Source organism: Hesperophylax consimilis, chromosome 25, assembly GCF_061612785.1.
Source record: "Hesperophylax consimilis isolate HC1 chromosome 25, BYU_Hcon_1.0, whole genome shotgun sequence".
In the NCBI taxonomy this organism is placed as follows: Eukaryota; Metazoa; Arthropoda; class Insecta; order Trichoptera; family Limnephilidae; genus Hesperophylax; species Hesperophylax consimilis.
In genome coordinates this window covers 9,323,920-9,347,218 of record NC_142860.1, presented here as the reverse complement: position 1 = coordinate 9,347,218, position 23,299 = coordinate 9,323,920, and the positions used below count along the sequence as shown (strand labels likewise).

The 23,299-nt window shown below is 34.3% G+C and overlaps 1 protein-coding gene and 1 long non-coding RNA gene across 2 annotated transcripts; one reads left to right on the top strand and one right to left on the bottom strand.

Annotated features, from left to right (window-relative positions):
• Positions 1-1,111: 1,111 nt before the first annotated feature.
• LOC149411506 (pancreatic lipase-related protein 2-like) lies at positions 1,112-6,738 on the top strand. The gene is made up of 6 exons (XM_089646973.1): positions 1,112-1,127; positions 1,370-1,448; positions 1,721-1,830; positions 2,260-2,527; positions 4,998-5,237; positions 5,639-6,738. Exons 2-6 carry the CDS (start codon positions 1,373-1,375, stop codon positions 5,968-5,970), a joined length of 1,026 nt encoding a protein of 341 aa, XP_089503099.1. The 5' UTR covers positions 1,112-1,127; positions 1,370-1,372; the 3' UTR covers positions 5,971-6,738.
• Positions 6,739-15,245: 8,507 nt separating this feature from the next.
• On the bottom strand, positions 15,246-16,876 carry LOC149411505 (uncharacterized). Its single transcript, XR_016304820.1, has 2 exons — positions 16,553-16,876; positions 15,246-15,597 (listed from the first exon to the last, which is right to left on the bottom strand). It is a non-coding gene; the product is annotated as an uncharacterized LOC149411505 (long non-coding RNA).
• Between the last annotated feature and the right edge of the window lie 6,423 nt (positions 16,877-23,299).

Genomic DNA, 23,299 nt, shown 5'->3' with positions numbered 1-23,299 from the left:
TATTCGCATCCCATTGAATTTAAAAATTTAACTAGGATCATAGTTACTAGGATCTGGTCACCTAACACAGTTTAAGCCATTTCAAGTAACAACGTTTCAATTTTGAAACTTTCACAAGGGAGATACTAATGGTATCTTCTGCACTTGCGTTCGGTAGCTGACAATAGATTAACATCTGTGTGCTTGTCTAAAGGTAAACACATGGTGAAGCGTTGATTATAAAACACGTATTTGGATAATTAGATAATTTTAATTTCCAATAATGGAGGATTATCATAAATTATGAAATATTCCCATCTGCCAAAACCCGAAAACAAATTAAAAATGTACATAACTCAGATACAATGTCATGAACGTAGATCTTTTACTAAATTCAACAAGTTTTTCAAATTTATAAGTGAATGGAAAAATTTCAAATTTAGAAGAGCTAATTCCATCAAGCCATATCTTAATAAGGGTACGCAGATGGAAAAACCTACGCACAACTCTGTCTTCCCTCACGTTCATACGCCCCGTATCGTATGCATGTTCATATGCTCTTCTGTGATTCTGAATCTTGACGTGATCCGACTAAACGTAGTAGGTAAGAAATAGATTTAGGCCAGACTTTTAGCCCAACCCATACCCATAATGGTGACAAAAGGAAGAAAAATACTGTGCACTTTTTGGTGTTCACTTTTCCAACAAGGCAAAAGGCATAGGGAAGTTAATTCGATTGATCTTTCAGTTGTCATTTAAGATCGAGTCTTGCAAAAGTATTTCGGCTTATTTCACTAATGTGCACCGGTGTCAAAGGGATAAATGGTGCTAATCCTTTAGAGTCAGAAGACCAAAAATTCAAACATCAGTGGAAGAAACATAGCCTATCGTCTGTAACCTATTCCAAAGATTGTAGTCGCTCTCCTGAGATAAACACTTTTATGAAACAGATTGCTTATTTTTTTATGAAATCCATTTATTTTAATATTCTTAAACCAAAACACTTACGAAAATACAAAAAAATCTACTACGTCCTTGTATAAAAAATCTACATTAATGAATTATTTTTACCTTCCGCACATTTTATATAAATACGGTAAAAATAATAATGTGTACCTCAATGTTCGTAGATTACATTCGAGATACTGGTACGTCTGTATTTCCACAGGAGTGAGTATTTCAATTTGCACACAAAAAATATTTCATCTTGTACATTCATAGCCAAAAAAGGCCTAACTACTGAAAAATTTTACATTATTTTTTATTGAACTTATTCAATTTTGTACACCTGTAATTTTAGCACTATCTAAAAACCTTTAAAAAATGTTTAAATTTTCTAATGGAATGCTTTACATGAATAATAACTCAAGATAACATTTCTCATTTCCAGACTATGAAACTACTTCTCTTTGTGATTCTTTGCGGTTCTCTGCAATTGACAAGAGCTAATATATTGACAGAGATAAGTTGTAAGCCCACTCATTACTAACATGCATACTGAAATATTTACTTAATTTAACCTTTCCCTTAGATTGATTTTACTATTTTTACCTTAAATAATCTTACGACTATCATTCTTAGCACAAACCCAAAATTAAAGTTTATTTTATTTCACAGAAAATCTGAAGATAATATACATACGACCTGAAGACAAGATAAATCTAAGATGACCCCAAGGCTCAATTTTTGCGCATGAGTTAAATTAATTGAACGTTTACTTAATTTGTTACCCATTTTCCAGGTGATTCGATCAAATATTGGCTCGGCGTTCAGTATGGACAACTCAATGGCACGGATAGTGAACCGAACCTATCCCGTATGACGATTGATCTGTACACTACCAACAAGACGGTAACATCCTAATCCTTTTACCAAAAGCATTAGTTAATTTTTTTCGACAGACTTTGTCACTTCTGCCTTTCAACTTTTCTGTCTTACAGCTACAGCTCCTCGCCCCAGGATGTGGTATCCTTCTTCCCACCAACTTACTGTGATTACTACTTCTTTATGTAGGCTTATTATTCCTTTGTTGTCAGCAACCTTTTATCCTTGGTATATTATATTATTATGTATAAAAAAGCCGATTCAAAACCTTCTTTCTGACCACTCTTCAAACGATTACTTTATCATTTCTAACAAAATTAAAACAAATTCATTGGAGAGTCGTCAGTAACTCGCGGTTGTAAACCATCCACCTGATATCATTCTGTTGTGTGATACAAACATGAATCTTGCACTTCAAAGGCCCTTTCATTTCATTTAAATTATAATTTCTTACAGGTCAAATATGGTCTATCCCAAGCAATCGACTTGATTTCAGACCCTGAATTCAACAAATCTTTACCAATTACCATTATCATTCACGGGTTCTTAGCCACTCCATATAGTTACATTACTTCAATGGCCAATACCATCTACAAGAGAGGAGAGAGCAATGTACTATTCATTGATGCCAGCTCAGTAATTTACGTTTACTACATGAAAGCTTCAACTTCAGTGAGATTCATTGGGACCGAGCTTGGATACCAGATTTCAAAGTGGATTGCGGGTAAATAATATAATACTATCAAAAACAGCAAATGATAATATTTATTTGTTCGACGGTATGTCATAAATCACCAAATTAGTCAGCAGAATATATAACGTCCAAGTAAAAAGAAGGATTAGGAAGATTTAGTCCCGAAAAGTGGTCCGGACACTGTTTAGCTATAGATGGAAATGGCAGAGGAAGGACCAAAGTATAGTTAATGCAGTAGCAATGGAATTTTTTGTGCGTATCTATGGAAAAAATCATACACGACCCACAACAAGTTAGGCGATTCGGATCATCTATCAACCATCAATCGATAAATTAAATCTTGAAATAGTGCCTCAGATGATTTGGTCATGAATGTATAGCCAATGGACGGGATAGAAATAGGATACGCAAATGGATTGAAAAAACACCCGAAAGGCTCTGGGAGAAAAAGTCTGGTTAAGCAATTCAAATTTAACTATAGTAGGGTCATTGAAAATAGTTGGAAGAATAAAACTGCATTTACTGGTCTTGTGTCTTGTGTGAACGGTGGACTTCGGGTAATGATGATTACTCCGACTCAACAGCTCACAAGATTGAAGATTGACCGGATACGGACACACAAACAAATGTACAGACAGACGAAACGTAAAGTGGTCAAGTCAAAACAGGACATTCAATGACGGCAATATGTATGTGGATGGAACAAGGAGTGCGCGTCACGACAAAGCTATTTTCCCATATTGCCCATGCATGCAAGTTACTTCATAATATGCCAACACATGAATTTGGAGGTAATTTCGTTGGGATACTTTACCATAATATTCGGTGAGATTCACTGTGGCTCAGTGAGGAAGTTTGCTTACACATTTACGTCGTGGCTTCGAGATATTTCGGTATCCGAATTTTTATGTTACTAATAACCCGCACCGCATTGCTCGAACTGGAAAAAATAGTTTTTTTAAACAAAAACATAATTAAGAATACTAATATTTAGAACATTTGTATTCCTAGCGCTGTTTTGTGAAAAATCACTTCAAGGGCGGTGCAAACGTAATCTTTTTTCTAAGGCCCTTTCCTACTACCAACTATCAGTGGTGGCTCTTTTAAGAAGGTCATTTGGTCAATGACCACCCACAAATATACTGCAATAGTATAAAAGTAATAATATTAAAAAAATATACATTCAAAAAAAGGATTAAGCAAAGTTTGCTTAATCCTTTGCTTAGCAAACTACCGACAATTAATTTAGTTTTGACATTCGTGCAGATTCTTACGTTTTTTTCGATTCGTTTCAATGCCATCTAGCAACCAAATAAGAAGCTATTGAATGTATTTACCGTGGATCACTTTAAATTTGGTCCCAAAACCATCTCCTTTCTTTCATTTTTGCTAAACAAACAAAAGAGGTAAACACCATCATGTCTGATGAATGCTTAGTATCATACAAAAATCATTTTCAATAGATTTATGACATGACCGCGGTGAGATGGATTTGCAATAAAATGAACGTATATGTACTTTTTATTTCATTATTTATTTTAAAAATCTACTAATAAACAATGGACTGAGGTTGGATATATATATGAGATTACAAAATAAAATAAAACATTAATTAGTAATTTGTGTAAATAATTAGATAATTAGTCCTTAATTAAACAATGTTGTACTACCGGCCTCAGAATAGGTGAGTACCGGCAAATGTATTACATTCATTGGTGTTATTTATAATATTCACTACGCATTAGCAATATGTATTAACATTTCAAAATTCATTTATATTTCTACAGGAGTGAGTATTTCAATTTGCACACAAAAAATATTTCATCTTGTACATTCATAGCCAAAAAAGGCCTAACTACTGAAAAATTTTCCTTTTTTATTTATTGAACTTATTCAATTTTGTACACCTATAATTTTAGCGCTATCTAAAAACCTTTAAAAAATGTTTAAATTTTCTAATGGAATGCTTTACATGAATAATAAATCAAGATAACATTTCTCATTTCCAGACTATGAAACTACTTCTCTTTGTGATTCTTTGCGGTTCTCTGCAATTGACAAGAGCTAATATATTGACAGAGATAAGTTGTAACCCCACTCATTTCGATTGCCCTTTCACTTCTTAACCCTAATTTACCTCTGCCAACTAAAGAAAGTTTATCACAACAATTTATGGCAAACAGAGTACATCCACCAGTTCATCGGTCAATTACAATAAAAACACGAGGGTGATACTGCGTGAAAAAAATATTCTTTGCCTTCTTACACTACGTACCTACATTTTAATACCCTTATTACTCTTATACAATATTTTCATCAGTTGAGTTATTTGTATTCCACTTATCTTTACGAATAACACCCAGTAAAATTAGAGAATCACTCTATGCTGAAAAACCAACCGATTTTTTTTTACTCTGTAATAAAATGTATGAAAATTTTTTGACGAATTTTTTTAAATCGATAATTTCTAGATTTAAACAAGTTTATTTTACCCTCATAGCTGGCATCACAAATAAGATCCATTTGATTGGACACAGTCTCGGATCTCACATATCTGGATTTGCTGCGAAAGTATTTTGGGAACTAACAGGACGTAAGATTGGAAGGATCAGTGGACTGGACCCTGCTGGACCCTGTTTTTTCAACTCTCCTTCAGAACTTCTGCTATCGCCTGAAGACGCTGACTTCGTGGATGTGATGCATACTGATGCGGGGGGCTTCGGCTTTATAAAGCCATTAGGTAAAAACTTTTATCAAATCTTAACGGTAGTTTCAAAAACTAATCTATATCATATCTAATTTACCATCTTCACCTTGTTCACTTTCTTCACTTTCTTCAACTTCTTCTCCTTCTTCACCTTCTTCGCCTTCTTTCCCTTCTTCACCTATTTCCCTTTCTCATCCTTCTTCACCTTCTTCCCCTTCTTCGCCTTCTTCCCCTTCTCCGCTTTCTTCACCTTCTTCACCATCTTCGCTTTCTTCCCCTTCTTCGCCTTCTTCCCTTTCTCAGCCTTCTTCTCCTTCTTAGTCTTATTCCCCTTATCAGCCTTCTTCACCTTCTTCACCTTCTTCAACCTTATTCATCATCTTCATCTTCAGGCAGTGCTTTTGGAAAGTAACATATTAAAATTGTAATTTCAGGACACGTAGATTTCTACCCCAATGGAGGTGCCGATCAGCCAGGAGCATCTGTCACCCCACTCAGTCACTTCCGCGCAGTACAACTATATGCTGAGTCCATCGTCTACCCTGAAAATTTCATCGCGGTAAAGTGCGCAGACTGGGACACCTATCTCAGCGGCAACTGTAGCAGTTCCACTACTGAAAGATCTGTCATGGGCTTCTCTGCAAATTTATCTACTCGAGGAATCTTCTATCTAAGAACTGGCAGTATGCTTCCTACTTTTGGATTAGGAGAAGCGGGCACTAAACCTACGGCTTTTGCGACTTGGTGGAACAGTGTCATTGGATGATCTTAACAACCTAGTTTACCTTACCTACACAAACATAATCACGATATATAAATCTGGATGGGTAGAGCATCTATATAATGCACATCACTATTAATTATTACTTTTGTAATATCTAACATGAATTACATACAATAAATATATCAAATAAGAATGCTTAAAAACGGTCAGTTTATTGAACTAAAGATCTTCATTGTTTAAGAAAGACTAGTGTAAATACACCAAACATTCATTACGTACATACGAAAATTACAAACTGAACTTATTCTACGTTTCTTCTGATGAGATTTTAAATTGCTTGGTTAAGGCCCTTTAAAAAAAATAATAAAATTTTTGTTTATAAGTGTTCTTTGATATGATATATTTAGTACTAGATTAGCCCTCTCATACCTAATTTCTATCTAAAAATATTATCTCAGAAGAGTGATTTCAAAATATAACTCACAATCGAATTGCAATGCCTCGCTTCGAGAGCTAAGGTATAAAAAAGGGAATTACTCCTAGTTGCATGGTTAAAACATTTTAAAAATGTGTAAATCCTCTACTAAATAAAATAAAAATATATAAAAAATGTAAGTGTCCTAAAATTTAAAACAGAGCACAAATTTATCGCTCAAATGCCATTTTGTAGTTTTTAAATTAATCGGCCAACAGCGAGCCTGAAAAGCATCTCGTGACAATATGTAGAAATTAATTTGACAAACTTACTTATAGTACAAGCTTCTAAAAATGTAAGCGAAACCAGTAAAGATCTTTCATTTTGTGTCAAAATGTTTTATTTATTTATTGTTACGTTAACGTACCCCATGGCGGGATTCAGCGTCCTCCACAAATTCTCTGCACTGACTCCGATGCGAGTTCTCAAGCATTCCTATCCTACTTCCATGTTTTTTGTTGTTTTTTCCTCGGTCTGCTTGTCCACATGGGGCACCTACTTGGCCATTTGGTATTTGGAATTGCTTTTATTACAAACCTCCGTCAGTACCATTTTCAAAATTACGTCTCTTTTCTGCATTCGATTATCGAGTACCAATTTATACAGTTCTTCAGTCTGATCCTTTTCTCAGACCTTTGCAGACTGTTACTGTTATTTTAAGATTAAAATAACCCTGTTTCTAGTTCACTTGATAAATTTATTTGTTCTTCAACACGCCGTCCCTATATGTACATTAGTAATTTATTTTATTAAACTTCATTTCATGCGCTAAAATACAAAATAAAACTCTAATGAAGAATATTTTACTCTAATTTTCAATTTTATTTATTAGTACAGGTGTTGATATTAATGCTAACAGTTAATTGCTAGTGGAATTTTAGATAAAATAAGTTTACTTACATTAAAATGAGTGACAATATATGTTTTGACATTAGCTACTCACTATGCCCTGAGGAAAAGTAATTCACTCAGGGTCTACGTCATCTTTAGGGGTGCTGGGTGGAAGGTCTTTTTAAGGAAAGTAAGGAGAAAAAGTTGTGGGAAGGAAAAAGGTGTGAGGGGTAGGTAGGAATCTGGGGGTCAATGCGTTCAGGAATGACGAACGTATGAATCTATCCCTCCTACTGCGATGCAAGGCTATGGGTCTAGAGAGAGTCCGGCAGTAAAGCTCAAAAGGTCTCCCTCAACCAGTTTTTCTCGATCCGACCCATTTTTAGCCACACAGGCTGGCTAAAAAAATTTAGACAAAACTCACTCTAAGAACCCGGTCACCCTTGCTAAGTCGCCAAACGTAGCAAAACACTTGGGGTGACCTATTTGGGAGGCGGATATGGGTTCCGCCTCCCAAATAGGTACTTTTTCACCTTCCTCGTCCCTATGTATTCCCCTCCCCACTACCTTCAGCCTCACAATATATCCCAATCGGGGACTTCATTTTCTCAGTTGGGAGGAATTGGGATTTGCGGTTTCACATTAAAAAATATCCGTATACATTTTTGAAATGCAAAACAAAAACAAATGTTTTTTTTTCAAATATGTTGCTATTCAGTTTATTTGCAGCCACCTGTAAAAACATACTTCACACTTATCATATATTACATCACGTCATTATAAAACAAATAACCTGAACAAAATCTAATTTTATGTTTTAAAGGTAAAAAATGCAAAGCATTACATAAGTGTAAATAATTATCTTAGATGAATTAAAATTTATGAAAGGTTACTGAGACAACACGCGTGATTGCACTGAACTGGGTCCAGTCGACAAGCTGGTGATTTACTGTTGCCGTCGATGAGACAAACTGTAACCGGCTGCCACAAGTATTTATTTATTTTTCTTATGTTCTCCATAAAACGGTTATACACCAATATATCATGGAGAAGATTACAAATTAAAAAGTTTACAGAGGCAGTTTTACTATTTTGTGACATGTGCTAAAAGATAGTTACTGAACTGTCTGTAGGTGACATTGAAAATGTCGATGGCTAATGCAGAATCGTTAAGCAGTTGAGTCGCTCTGTTTATTGGCGCGTTCTGATAGGCAGAAGTCCTCGCTTTCGGAGCATATAAGAGTGCATGGGATCTCCCTCGAGTATAATTGTTAGGGACATAAAAGTTAACCTCTTTCAACATAGGTGGATTGTGTATTGTACCAGAGATTAACTTAAAAAAGTGGTTGCCTAAAAATATTTTTCTGCGGGCTTCTAATGTATTGAAATAGAGCATTCCTGTTAAGAACAGGGATGGATACAGGAATGGATAGTATGTATATTCCCTCATATACAGGTAACGCATAAACCTTTTTTGTACTTTTCTATTTCTAAGATATGGTTTTGTTCAGAAGGGGCCCAAATAATGGAGCTGTATTCCAGGATGCTGCGGACAAGTGCTTCATATGTTCTCCGTATTGCAATTCCATTAGTAAATGATCTTGCATTACGAAGAACAAATCCAAGCATTTTGTTGGCGCGGGAGACATTGTCAGATATGTGGGCTTTGAAAGAGAGATTTGCTTTGAAGATCACCCCAAGGTCACGAATCTCGTTTTTGCGTGTTAATATATTTTTATTAATGTGATATGGGAATAGAAATGTGTCTTTGGATCTTGTTAATGTAACTACACTGCATTTCTGGATGCTGAATGGTAATTTATTTAATTTCGACCATTTGACAAGAGAATCAAGATCATTCTGCAGAAGAATGGAATCGATACAACTTTACAACTTTTGATAGCTCTGAAAAGTTTGATATCGTCAGCAAAGAGGAGATATTTTGAGCGGTTAATGGTCTTGCCTATATCATTAATGAATAAAAGAAAGAGGAGGGGTCCTAGATTGGATCCCTGGAGAATCCCGGAGTTAGTTTTGTATTCGTGAGAGAACTGGTGTCCGTAACTGACATACTGACGAAGATTGTGTAAGTAACTAGCTACGAAAGCGAGAAAATCCTGAGAGAATCCGATGTCACTCAATTGTATTAGTAAAATATCATGGTCGACTTTATCAAATGCTTTTTCGAAGTCTGTATAAATCACATCGACATGTAAAAAATTTTCAAACGATTTATTTATATAGCCGTATATTCATAAGGTTTGTTGAGGGTGATAGAGAGGGGCGAAATCCATGCTGATTCTCAGTGAGTGTATGTTTTGTTTGATTTTATATTTGTGAGTAAATTATGGTTTCTAAAAGTTTTGCGGGTGCTGATAAGACAGTTACAGGTCTGTAATTATCGATTGCTGATTTTTTGCCTTTTTTGTTTATAGGCGTGACTTTTGTTAGTTTCCACATTTCAGGGAAGGTATTATTACGAAGTGAAAGGTTAAAAATGTACTTTAGAGGTTGAATTAAATGTTTTGAGTATGATGGGTGGCGGCGTTTATCGTTCGTGTAAGACCAAAATCGAGTGGGGTCTGTAATAATACTATTCTCTGCTTCACGTGTAAAGTCAGTGTAGACCTTACCAATTAACTGCTTGATTAATTTTCGTGATTTTTTATGTTCGGATTCAGTGTTTTTCCAAAGATGGTGCATTTTATTTTTCTCTCGTATGTGATGAATGATCTCTCCAGTAAACCATTTTGGATATTGTTCATCATCTCCAAGCATACGTGTGGATTTTTTCTTTAAGCATAAGTCAAAAATATTATTGAGCTGCTTATAAAACATTTCAGCAGCTAGGTTTACATCGAGGCAGTCATAATGATTCCAGTTATGTTGTTCTAAGGCATTTCTAAGTGTATGATCTGAGGTTTCGTTGAAAATCCAACCCATGTTTATGTCCGGGGGTAATATGTCTGTTTTTTCTTGGGCTTTTGTTATGTACTCGAGTGTGAATGATAGTTAAGAGTTATTAAGGTCTTCTTTGACAAGTGGAAAATCATGGCGACGGACAACAGCATTTTTGGAATGTATGTTGTTTAATACTAAACATCACTCGGGTTCTTCCCTGACGAAAAGTTAAAATCACCGAAGATAATAATATTTTTAGATTGTAGTTTTGCACTTTCACTAATGATTTTCTCGTAAAATAATTTATATTGTTCCGATTTTGTATTTGGAGGAAAGTATACTACACATATATTTATGATGACATTTCTGTGTGATACTTTCACCCACAAGTCTTCACCTTGGGTTTCCATGTATTCCAGTCTTTCAGCGTGTGAGTGGCTGTCAGCTCGGAGGGCCAGCAGTGTCCCTCCTCCGCGACTGCCTCTATCCTTCCTGTATACGTGGTATAGATTTCCGAATAGCTCGGTGGAATACGTGCCCAAAGTTAGCCACGTTTCAGTAAGAGCAACCGGAAGTGGTTTCTGACACATTACATTGGTCATAAAATCTAAAATTTTATTATTTAAACTTCTGACGTTTTGGTAGATTCCACTAATGTTGGTTTTCGTGCGTGTTGGTGTCGGCCATTTTGGTTTTGGGTCGTGGCCTCCGAAATGACCATTCGTTGAAGGCCACGTTTTCAGGCCAGATCATGGGGTCTAGGAAAAAATGTAAACTATTTTCCGGAATTCCTATTTTGAAAGAGGCATACCTCTCATGTCTCGTAACGAGTTTCTCTACCGTAAATTCTAGATCGGGCTTCTTCTTTTTTAGAAATGAGGTTATTTGATCAACCGTGGTTGCCCGGTGAAACATGAATGCATGTATATAGATGTTTTGAGATGGCCACCAAGTTTTCATCCGCAAATCCTGTCCCTTTAGAAATTGGGCGAGTCCGTGTTCGTTTGCCGTTGACGACGGCATTACTGTATGATTTTACAGATGTGGTAGTCTGTTCGGACGTCGGGGAAAGTACCGATGATGGTTGATTACGAGATGGCGCTGCAGTAGACGTGGAGGTGTTATCTTCCTCGGATGCATGTTTTTTAGCGCTGGATCTTGTAGTCATTCTGCGCGCATAGAGTATCTGAGGGCCGCTTGTAGGCGCTTCTGTGATTGCTGGAGTACTGGATGTGCCGGGCGGGGCGGCGCGGGCGGGGTGCGGGGGGCTAGACGGCTGCAACACTTGGGAGACACACACATTTGCGTCACTCACTCACACTGGCACCGGGGGCCGGCGCTAGTACTTTCAAGACGGTACTTGTACCTTGCGCGATGTTACTGGCAGTTGCAGTAGGTAGTATTGTGTTTGTTACTTCACGATTCAAAGTTGCTTCAACGGACTTTAATCGCACTAACAATTCATTAATTATTTTGCCTTATTTTATTTTCGTTCTATAGAAATAAAAAACTCTTAAAACGATTTTTAAAAGACAGCGCGACGAAGCCATGTGTACGTACGTGATGTCCAAAAGATATATATGTGATATATATATATATAGACGTCATGAGTGCCGCGGACATGCTCGCCCATCAGTGGGCCGCTTTAAGCTCGCAACTGGAATCACGAGGAGGCAAGAAAAACGAAGGGCGTTAACAGTAATATAGCCATCTCACCCATACACATACTCTTTGAATGGCTGTCTATTTCTTATGCGTTCCGTTCATTTGGATTTTCTAATGCGTTTCGATATTTGATTTCAATCTGGAAATCAGAACGTGCCAACGCGTCGTTGTATTTATGTCAATTGGTATAGGTCATTTTTTAATATTATATTATAGTACATTTTGATCAAACACTTCTAAGACAGGTGTGTCCAGTGACGTGTCCCACTTTATCCACTAAAAGTGCAAGGAATTTCGATATTTTATCTGTGTTCGAATAACTGTGTATATTTATAAATACTTATGATATCATTGCAACGTGAAAATTTTTATCGTTGGTGCAATTTTGTTAGCAAAGTAAATATTTAAATGAACCTGTCTAGAAAAGAACATTGTGCATGCTCATGTTCAATAATTAAAGATCATATATCATTTTAATAAAATTTAAATAAAACATAAAAGGTACTTACTATCAGCCGCTGCTGAAGTTTTCTGGTAAGTACTTCTATACCTAATGACTCTACCATACTCCTCAGTTATCTTCAAAATCAAAGACTCAGATTAAGGGTATATATTCCCTTTATTAGTAGGTATTCTACCTGCCATTTCACACAGACTCCTCTCACAGACTATCCTCTCAGACTGACTCGATACTTGGGGTAACTGCTCTTTTAATCTATAAAATACAAAGAAACACATTTAAAAAAGTTGACCTTACTAAGGCTATTTTCTCCCACGCCTTGGTTGGTGTATGAAATACATTTTCGAACATATTTTGTTATGATAATGTTAAAAATTGGGAAAAAACAAATCTTATAACTAAATTATTTACAATGGGTATTATCCAAGTATTATCGCATTAATTCTGGAATTAACACTTAACATTTTTGAAAATTGCTTGAGAATATTGTTTTCTAAACAATTCGTGTGGGACTTGAGCTCCGCAGGTCTGTTTGCCAAATATCAATCCTCTTATTGACAGTTTTACCAACAAAAACTGTTTCATCATCGAGATGTAAGCTGTCGGACGTATGTATTGAGAGTTGGGTACTCCAATGCAAGACATATTACCCCAGTAGCCTCGGTAATTTGCAGTAAATGTACATCACCTGAAACTCCCATCGATTTTTTTTTCCCTAGAATATTCCCCAAAATAAAATAAGGTTGTTTGCAGGGTACACAAAGATTGTTACAGGTAGATGTCAATGTAATAGCTGGTTATAGCTGTTTTTCATTATTTAATAGAGTAAAATTTCATTTTATTTACTTTCATAAGCATTATATAAAACGAGAAATTAAATTTAAGTTTTTTAATTAAACTCAATTAGGTTTAAGCAAAATAAGTGTGCATCTTGTGCCTGCACACTTTCAGTTAAAACATTGATTCTTGGTGATGTATTAGGAATATCCACTCTCAAATCTATAAATCTATGTTTAGTCTGACACGATATTTAGTCTGAGACGACCAGTCAAAGCGGAAAAGCTGTTTTAAATGGTAGTAACTTCGTCAGGGATTTTTTGAATAACGTTGGATAATCTTTTTCAATCACGAGTCTTTTCAAAACTGTGCATCTGTAAATACCTCAAAGGTTTTCATCAGACCCTTAAGACTAATTTGATTGCTTTCGGGAACAACTCATGTGGTCTCACAGAAATGGATGTGTCTTCTTTACTATTGTGATGAGAAATATGATGTTAGAAAGATAAAACAATACGTTTTATATTCAAATCTAGAAGGTTAACATAGAACATTTAAAATGTGAATCTTTAAGTATATAAACGAAGGTGACCGCAATTTGAAAAAAAATTATGAGTCATCGTGATTTTTTTGTGAAATATTTTTATAAGAAATGTGGTGACGATAACGTTTGTAATACATTTATATGATTAAATAAGTGTGTTTTTTATGTTTCCTTATCAGTAATTATATTTTTTTTAAAAAAAACGAAAAGTTAGCCATTTTAATTTTATGTTTGCATTAAAAAATTTCGTAATTCAAAAGATTTATTTATTTATTTTAACGCCATAAAATGGCTTTTACAATAGAGTGATACAATAAAGTGATTACAGAACAAGTAATGTGTACACAAAAATATTGTTGCAAGTGATACAGTTGTTAATAGAAGTGCAGTTAAACAATACATAATTAAAAGAAATATCTACTAGTATAGAAATAGTTGAATGAATACTAGGTTTGTATAAAACCTGACATAAATCGAGGTATGAGGTGTTTATGATAATGAATAGTAATTAATATAAAGTAAATTCTATTAAAGCCTAGAATGTTATAATAACAGAGAATATTTTATTTGAACAGAATATTAATATGTATAAAAAAGTGACTTTTTCACATGTATAATCTAGCAAAATATTATAATAGAGTAATTAGTAGTGAGTTTATTGTTGCCTTCAAAATTTATTCTACTTGGAATAGCTGGGCAAGTATTGCAATTTGGCTTTAGTAAAAACAGGGCTGTCAACGATTTTATAATACTATTGGATAAGAAATAATATACTTATTGTTTTGTTTCCTGACTATGATGCTAATTCCTTACCAGTAGAACAAGTATGGCATTTCTACATGACGCCTGTAATCTAAAATGTAGTCTTCCAAAGGGCCACCCATTTCTGCACATCATTGAGTCAGGATTTTAAAATTATTTTGGGGCACCAGATCATAGGTGACTACTAATGTAAGTGATTTGCGATTGGTTCAGGGTCAGCAGTTGTTCACTACCTATTACAGTTGTGTATTATCATGTATTTCATATATATATAAGCGTGATTCGTTTTTTAGATTTTTTTTGATTGGCGTGTCATTGTAATAAGTTTATAAATTGTATGTAAAAGTCACCCCTCTCCGAAAGGTGACTTTGACCACTATTTTTTGATCCCCCAACAAATTATGTACATCTATGTCTCGATGGTTTGAACATGTGCAATAAAATCTTCATAAACAAATGAATTTAGGAAAAAAAAGTTATTTAGTTTCAAAGTGTTAAATTCGGATACGCAGTTGATCGATTTTGAATGAAATCGAATCGATTTTTATTTATATTACACGCCCATAGTGGCTTTTACAAACATGTGATATAATTAAAATAATGTAGCACTAATATAACAAAAGCTAACATCAATATTTCTAATATAAATGTTTATTTCTAATAATAAAATATTAGAGCGTATTTTATCACTTTTCGAAAACTGTTTTTAGTTTTTGGATACGTTCAGAAATATTCCATTAATTTGGATTTTATTGGACCGTCTGACAGCATATGGTTGAGGCCTGAAGAGTTAGGTCTATCAATTGCTCTATTTCTAGTTTAACTTACGCTGTTGATCATAAAATAACTATATTTGGGGATCTGGTTAGGAGGCACGAAATGAAAGTCGGTGTCGTGAAGGTCACAGAGTTTATTGGTGAGTCAGTTTGCCGTGATGAGATTTGACGCTGGACAGATGTATTCACCGGATGCTGGCTGTGATGGCAGGTCAAGCGCGCGTCAGTGAGTTGACGCCGGGCGCTGGTGACCGGGACTCGATGACTGTCAGGCACTGGCGATTTTAGGAATCAGTACTCCAGTGCTGACGGGAAGGCCGGACCTTGTAGGCGGTTGAGCGGGAGCTGCGTAGACCAGTGAGGATGCTGCATGTCCTCGTGGTGGTCACAATGCGTGGATTCAGTATTGTCACATAGTTTGACCCGGAGTGACGTGCATTTTGTGCACGGCTGCTCAAGTTTTAACATCATGGACGTGCTAAAATTAAAGGAAAACATTAAAAGTGACCTAAAAAATATAACTACCGTAAAAGATTCGAAAGTGCGAAATAACCTCAAATTAACCATAAACCTCTTAGAAGAAACCTGGAAACAAGAGAGAAACAATTTCCAGGAACAAATAATAGATCTTCAAAAAAAGTTATCACCAAACTCGAAAAAAATAATTAACCAAAATCGTACGCAATGGTACTAAAAGAACGAACAGTACAAATCGAAGAACCCAAATATGCCGTTATGATTGCTGCAGAAGGCAAAGAAACATCTGAGGACATAAAGAAAATTATTACTAAAACAATCAAAGCACTTACCTAGGAATTGGTATAAATGGGATCAAAAAAGCATCAAATAATAAAATAATTATGACTTGCTCGAAAAAAGAAGACGCAGACAAACTAAAAACGGAAATAAATAAAAATAAAAACGGAATATCTGCTACAGAATTAAAAAAGAAGAGACCGTGCATGGTCATTAAAGGTGTGGGAGGGGAGTATAGTGAAGATAAATTTCTTAACGACTTTTTGTTGCAAAACAATGAACTAAGTGATGCCCCAAATGATTCAATTAAAGTAACTAAAATATTAAAAAACAAGAAAAGTGACCAACTCCGCAATGTAATAATAGAAACAACAGGCCAAATCCGAAAGATATTACTTGATAAACAAAGGGTCAATATTGGTTTTGTCCGAGCGTACATAGAAGATTGCAATCCCTTAATGCAATGTTACCACTGCCTTGGTTTCGGACATACATCACTAAAATGCCTGAACAAAATGAATAAGCCTAGATGCATACACTGTGCAAAAAACCACAAATTTAGTGAATGCGAAAAAACCAAAGATATAGTCAAATGCTACAACTGCGACAAAAATAACAATTTATTCGGAACAAAAAACAATACTGAACACAGTGCGAATAGCGATAAATGTACTTACCGAAAACGAATGGTTATCATAGCTCAACAGAGAATCGATTATGAATAAGTGATGGATGATTTTCTAGGCGAGGAAATTGACAAATTAACAGATGTTTCACAGCACATTTGCGAAGATTCACAACATTGTAGAGATCTGCTAAAAAAAGTCCCAAGTGCTTTCATTGTTCTGCACCAAAACATCCGAAGTTTAAAAAAAAACCTAGATGAGTTTGTAGTAACACTAAACCTTCTTGAAACATTACCGGACCTCATTGTTTTAACAGAAGCGCACTTAAATATAAATAACGCTGACACACTGTACAGTATTCCGAATTACACATACTTTTCGTCAACTACCTATATTAATAAAACTAGTGGTATAGCGGTGTTCATTCTAAATAAATATAACAATATCACTGTCACAGAAATTAAAATGCAATTAGCAAACTGTTTACAACTGAGTGTAAAAGTGAACGACATTATGTACCATATTATTGCCATCTACCGGACGCACGGATCGAATCCCACAAATTTCATTATAGAAATCGAAAAATTATTACTGAGTCAAAAAAGTACCTTTTATTATTGTTGGTGACATTAACATTAATATCGGACACTGGGTACAAAGCAAAACGAAAGATGATTATATAAATGTAATGACTTCGCTAAACTATAAATCATATATAAATAATGCAACACGAAATATCAGCGGACAAATCCCTTCCTGTATCGATCACATATGGTGCAACTCAAATAACACTGATAAAAACATGTCGATATTATGGAAAACTAGCATAACTGACCACTACACCTGTATATTCGTTAACAACATAGACAAAAAAGTACCAACCACAACAAAACTGACAAAAAAAAACAAGAAAAAAAATATTTAAATATGGAAACTTTAGAAACAAATCTTAAGATGGAAACCTGGGCATCAATAATTGAATCGGAAAATCCAAATACTTGTGCGGAAAATTTCGAAACTGTTTTCCTAAATCACATAAACCTTTCTACACAAATACTTATTTCTAAAACAAAATCTAAACACAGATTAATAAAACCATGGATAACCCATGGATTAGTGATTTCAATCAGAAATAAGGAAAAATACTATCACCAGTCTGAAAAATTCCCTAACGACGAAAAAATCGCTACTTTCTTCAAGAAATATCGAAACAAACTTACGCTTTTAATTAGACTGACTAAAGAAAATTATTTTCGTGATAAATTAAAAAATGCTGGTCAATACAGCAAAGAGTTCTGGAAAATTATCAAAACAATAACCAACAAAAGCACAAAACAAAAATTTTCAAAAGAAGTTACTCATCAAGGAATCAATAATGATACAGAAAAAAACCCAAAACTTTCTGGTGATATCTTTAACGATTATTTTGTTAATGTCGGCGCTAATCTTGCTAGTAATATTATCCTAGACAAAAAACAAACTCAACAACCAGAGCTAAACCCAACTTTTGAAGAAGGTTTCCACACATTTGCTTCAGTAACTGATAAAGAAGTTGAAAACGCTATAATAAGTCTACGAGGATCGGCGAGCCCTGGCTACGACAACATAACTGTAAAAACATTAAAAACTGTACGTGAGATAATCAGCAAACCAATTGCTCATATAATAAATGTTAGTCTGAAGAAAGGCATATTCCCGAACATCTTTAAGAAGACTATTGTGACCCCTGTTTTTAAAACTGGTGACGAAAAAAACACTTCTAACTATCGTCCCATAGCACTCACATCAAATATAGCAAAAATCTATGAAAAAATTGTTAAAAAACAACTCAACAACTACATAAAAGATAAGAAGATAATGAGCCCAAACCAGTTCGGATTTAGGGACAATCTCAGCAGACAGGATTCGATTGCAAAATTGACATCAACAATAATGCAAAAATTAGATAATGGAGAAAAGTGTCTTGGAATCTTCATTGATCTCCGCAAAGCATTTGATAGCATATCACACTCAAAACTCACTGAGAAACTAAAACAAATTGGATTGGACAGAATAGTACTATCATGGTTCTAAAGTTACCTAAAAGAGAGATTCCAATATGTCAAAATCAATAATACCCTTAGTGAACCCAAAACCTCGTCTTTTGGCATACCGCAAGGAACTGTCATCGGTCCAATCCTTTTTATTATATATGTAAATCAAATGTTCACTCTTCCCATTGTTGGAGATATCATATCTTACGCAGACGACACTGTAGTTATCACAAAAGGAAAATCATGGGAGGAAACAATGAGGATAGCCAATATCAATATAAACATACTCAAAACATGGTTCGACCTAAATTGTCTCTCACTAAATACCGAGAAAACATATTTCATCCCATTCTCTTTGCAGGAAAAAAATTTCGAAAACAATATTACCATTAAAATCCATTCATCACAATGTGAAAATAAAAAAGAATGCGGTAATGTAAATTGTTTACCAATAAAATGCAAAAATAATATAAAGTATCTGGGTATCATAGTAGATAGACACTTAAAATGGAACGAATAAGTCCAAAATACGGCCACCAGAGTAAGAAAACTTATTTACTTATTCATTAGATTGAGAAACATCCTTTCATATAATATGATTAAAATTATATATTTTTCTCTTGCCCAATCCATATTACAATATGGTATAATTGGTTGGGGAGGGACTTTCAAAACTAACCTTTCACCTGTAGAAAAGGTTCAGAGGTTAATTTTGAAAGTCATTCTAAGAAAACCATCGATATTTCCAACCACGGAGCTGTTTGACTCGTTTAGGGTTCTTAGCTTAAACAAAATTTTTAAAAAGAATGAACAGTTACAAATTCATAAAGACCATTTCAATTCAACAATTTCTACAAAAATAAGTAACCGATCTAGATCACGTGGTAACTTAGAAATTCCTAAATGTAATACTAGTGCTGGTCAACACCATTATAATTATCAAGGTATAAAATTGTTTAATGCCCTTCCGGATAAAATTAAAACTGAAAAAAATTACAAAACTTTCAAATCACAAATAAACAACTTTTAGATAAACCCATCACAAGTTTTAATTTCATTGGATACATTTTTCAAATAATTGTTTATATGAACTCATTTGTAATTTTTATTGATTAAATTTTCCTAAAATTCACGATATGAATTTAGGAAAATTGATTAATGATTAATAAAAATAAAAAAAATATATATAAACAAAATTTAATATTTAAAAAAAAAATACATATTCTCTAAAGTTATATTATCCGCTTCCCAATATGTGCTAATATGCGTTTATTGTTGTTGCATTTTATTAAGTACCCCATTTCATACAAGATTGCCAGTTCGGTCTTTGAACAATTTACTACCAGTACTGTACCTACCTACTATTATTTCGTACCTAATAAGTACATTTTAATTTTTATATCTTATTTTTTCTAAGTTTAATAACTATTATATTATTTAAGTTATATTTTTTACTTTTTAGTTTGTAATTAAATTTCTTATTTTCTTAATTATATAGTGTTATCAAATTTATCATCTAGTTTTATAGCTATTTGTTAATTTTTAGCTACATCAACTAATGAAATTTTACAACCTATAAACCATAATGACTCACAACACTCCCAAACTCAAACACGAGAAATAATTTCTCAATTGAGTTGGGAAATTTTTTGTTAAAAATTTCTATTTTTTTCGCAATCAGCCTCGAAATATCTACATTTGTAAATTATTGTAATGTGTTTGTATATTCAATAAAAAAAAAAAAAAAAATGAAGCGCTGGTCAGAGACGCTGGAACCAGGGCGCTGTAATCCGTGTAGCACTGGCCAGGGACGTGGCCAAGGCGCTAAGATGATGTCCAGATGGAGTCCATGATTGTACGGGCGAAACCGGGTGTATTGTCCTTCGCGCAATGGTGCGCGGATTATCACTTGTGAGATTTGTCCACTGGCGGCAGATTGATGACTGACTGACCGACTGCTCGCTGCGTACATACTGTACATACATTTATACTGTACAGCCGGTGGCAACAGTAGGTATATGAATTGCAACTAAATCGGAGCCACTCGCTCAGTCTGGGTCTTTCGGGAAGTTTCGGTCGCACTATGTTAACGCATAGGCGATAGGCTCGAACTTTCTGGCGAGTTGTCGTAACGTGCCAGACCGAATGCTACGTATTGTCGTAGGTAGGCGAGTAGATAATTGAAGCAGGTAGGTTGCTTTGTTTTGTTTACGATTTCGGCTGCAAGTAGGTAGCTGCAAGTACGTACCTAAGTAGCGTCGAGCTGCTTATTATTAATGAGTTAATCTGGATTCTTCTTGACGCTACATATCCATTGGTTTTTGAATTATCTTGTAATTTTACTTGTCGGTAATCTTCTCGACTTTTGGACGACCTCATTTTTATGTTTTATCCCATTTGGGGTTGCGACCCCGGTGTTGGGGAGCGCTGCTCTATTCGAATAGTTTTGAATACTTCATTCACTCTGCAGGCTTTGAATCACAAATGAATGCAGATAATAATTGACAAAGACAGCATTTATTTGGATATCCTCCCCTGGAAAGCAATCCCTCCATATTTAGTCAAATTCATATTCAGGACACAGATATAATCATTTTGGCAGCTTTACTATAGACAACGGACTTACACTTGAATCGCAAGGTTTAAAAGCTGTAGTTTCTGGTTTTTTTTATCATTTATGGCCGATAAAATCAGTCAGGAGATTCTTCCACCCTGAAAGAATATCACTTGTAAATTCAGAATTCATTCCGTTTTCAACGCTGCGGCGAGCATAATTTGTTCATTTTCGTGAAATCGACTGCTTATGTTTTATTTTACGTATGGTGTGTAGCATATTGTAGAAAAAAACAATTATATATTTCGTCCTTATTATTATTTATTACTTCTGAACAACGCTTTTCAGCAAGCCTGGGATGCGAGATCCCAAAAACTAGAACCACATTCGCTCAACGACAATTCTGGTTTATCGCCCCTAAAATATACAAAGCATTGAGCACCGATATAAAATCAATTAATAAGATATCCATTTTTACTGTAGGTGTTCATCGCTGGATATTTGAAAGGGGGCGAGAATTCTTTAAAGAATTTCCAAAGACTTTCTAAAACTGTTTAAAAAAAATAAATAATCATTTTCACCTTTAAATTATTTAACACTTATTATTATTTATTTTTTTTAACATTGTATAATTTGTATGGCTACCATAACACGGGCATTAGCCTAGTATGGTAGTCAAAAATTATAATGTTTAAAAATCTATAGAATAAAATAACAAAAAACAATTTAAAAAATATATATATATATATAAATAAATAATTTACAAAAAAAATTATATAAAACATAAAATCACTCACAACAAGTAATGAAGTCATTTATCTTATGGAGTTTATTCTGGTGGTAATTCAAGATGTCATACTAAGACAAGATATCGTAGTATCTTTTTTTTAAATAGTTTCAGAACAAATGTACATTTTTTAAGAAAAAAATATAAATATTTTATGCGTATGAAAGAACACGATAAAGGTTAGTAAAGAGAACTCACTAAGGCTCTGCCTGTGTGTGGGTAATAAATCTCTATGGGAACCCATTGATGTGTTATACTATTGTATACTTGTATTTAGTCTATGATGGGAACCCTTATTTCATCAGATGCATTTAATTTTTCATTTATCAAATAGTTAAATTTGCGGGGAAGCCTTGGAAAGGTGTAAGTGAGAAGTCTAATATAAATTTTTATTATATCAACACGCCACTGAATATAATTTGAAGAATAACAAATCAGAGTCATTTGAAGAAGTTTCAACCCTCCTGCAATAAAGACCTATGAATACCTCGTACCCACTTCTATCCAATCTATTCAAATTATATAGGCAAGCTTTTCCGAAATGACTTCAATAAACGTTTCAAGCTATTTGAATCGTTTTCGTAATAAAATCCAACTTTGCAAATTATCTACCAAATTATGCATGTGATTCGAGCGCCCAAACTGCATGCAATGTTTACAAAATTCAAGAGGAGTAGTTTTGATGAATATCAGAAAACTGTTTTATTTCTGGCATTTTCGAAAACAAAAGTTATCACTTTTTCATATATTATTATAGCGATACAACTGTAAATGATTTGCTTATACGAACAAGAAATTTGGAGAGAGAAAACTAATTACAGCACAATTTGGAAGACGGGTACCATTTATTGGTTAACCAATACCTTTGCCGTATGTCACCTTAAGTGGTACGATACGTTTGGTAACTAAGCAGGGATGCCCGGATTCATGGGATGAGGTTTGTGTATAATGTGTATGTCGTGCACGGAGAAAAACTGGTTATTAGTGTTCTTGTTAAAAAACGGTATTGCAGGCCTTTAACGAACGAATTAACAGGTTACCTGTATTAAAAAAGTAGTAAAACATGAATATACTATCAAGATATCGGAACACATGTTAATATCGTGAAAGTATATTATAAATTTACTAATAATTCAATACGAAACCTGTTAAATCATTCGTTAAAAAATTCTCAGAGAAAACTTACTGATATATATATTTAAAAAAAAATTAAATGGTCAAGTTATCCGTTTTTCTGTTAAAAATGGGACTGCAGGCTTTTGATAAATCAAACGACAGAGTTTTCAAAAAAGTATCAGTTAAAATCACGAATAATACACAAAGTTTTTAAAGCATGAAATATGATATTAGTAAAACATGTAACAGTAACATAACATAATAAAACTAGAACAATACTACAGATAAGACAAATCACTAAAACCACA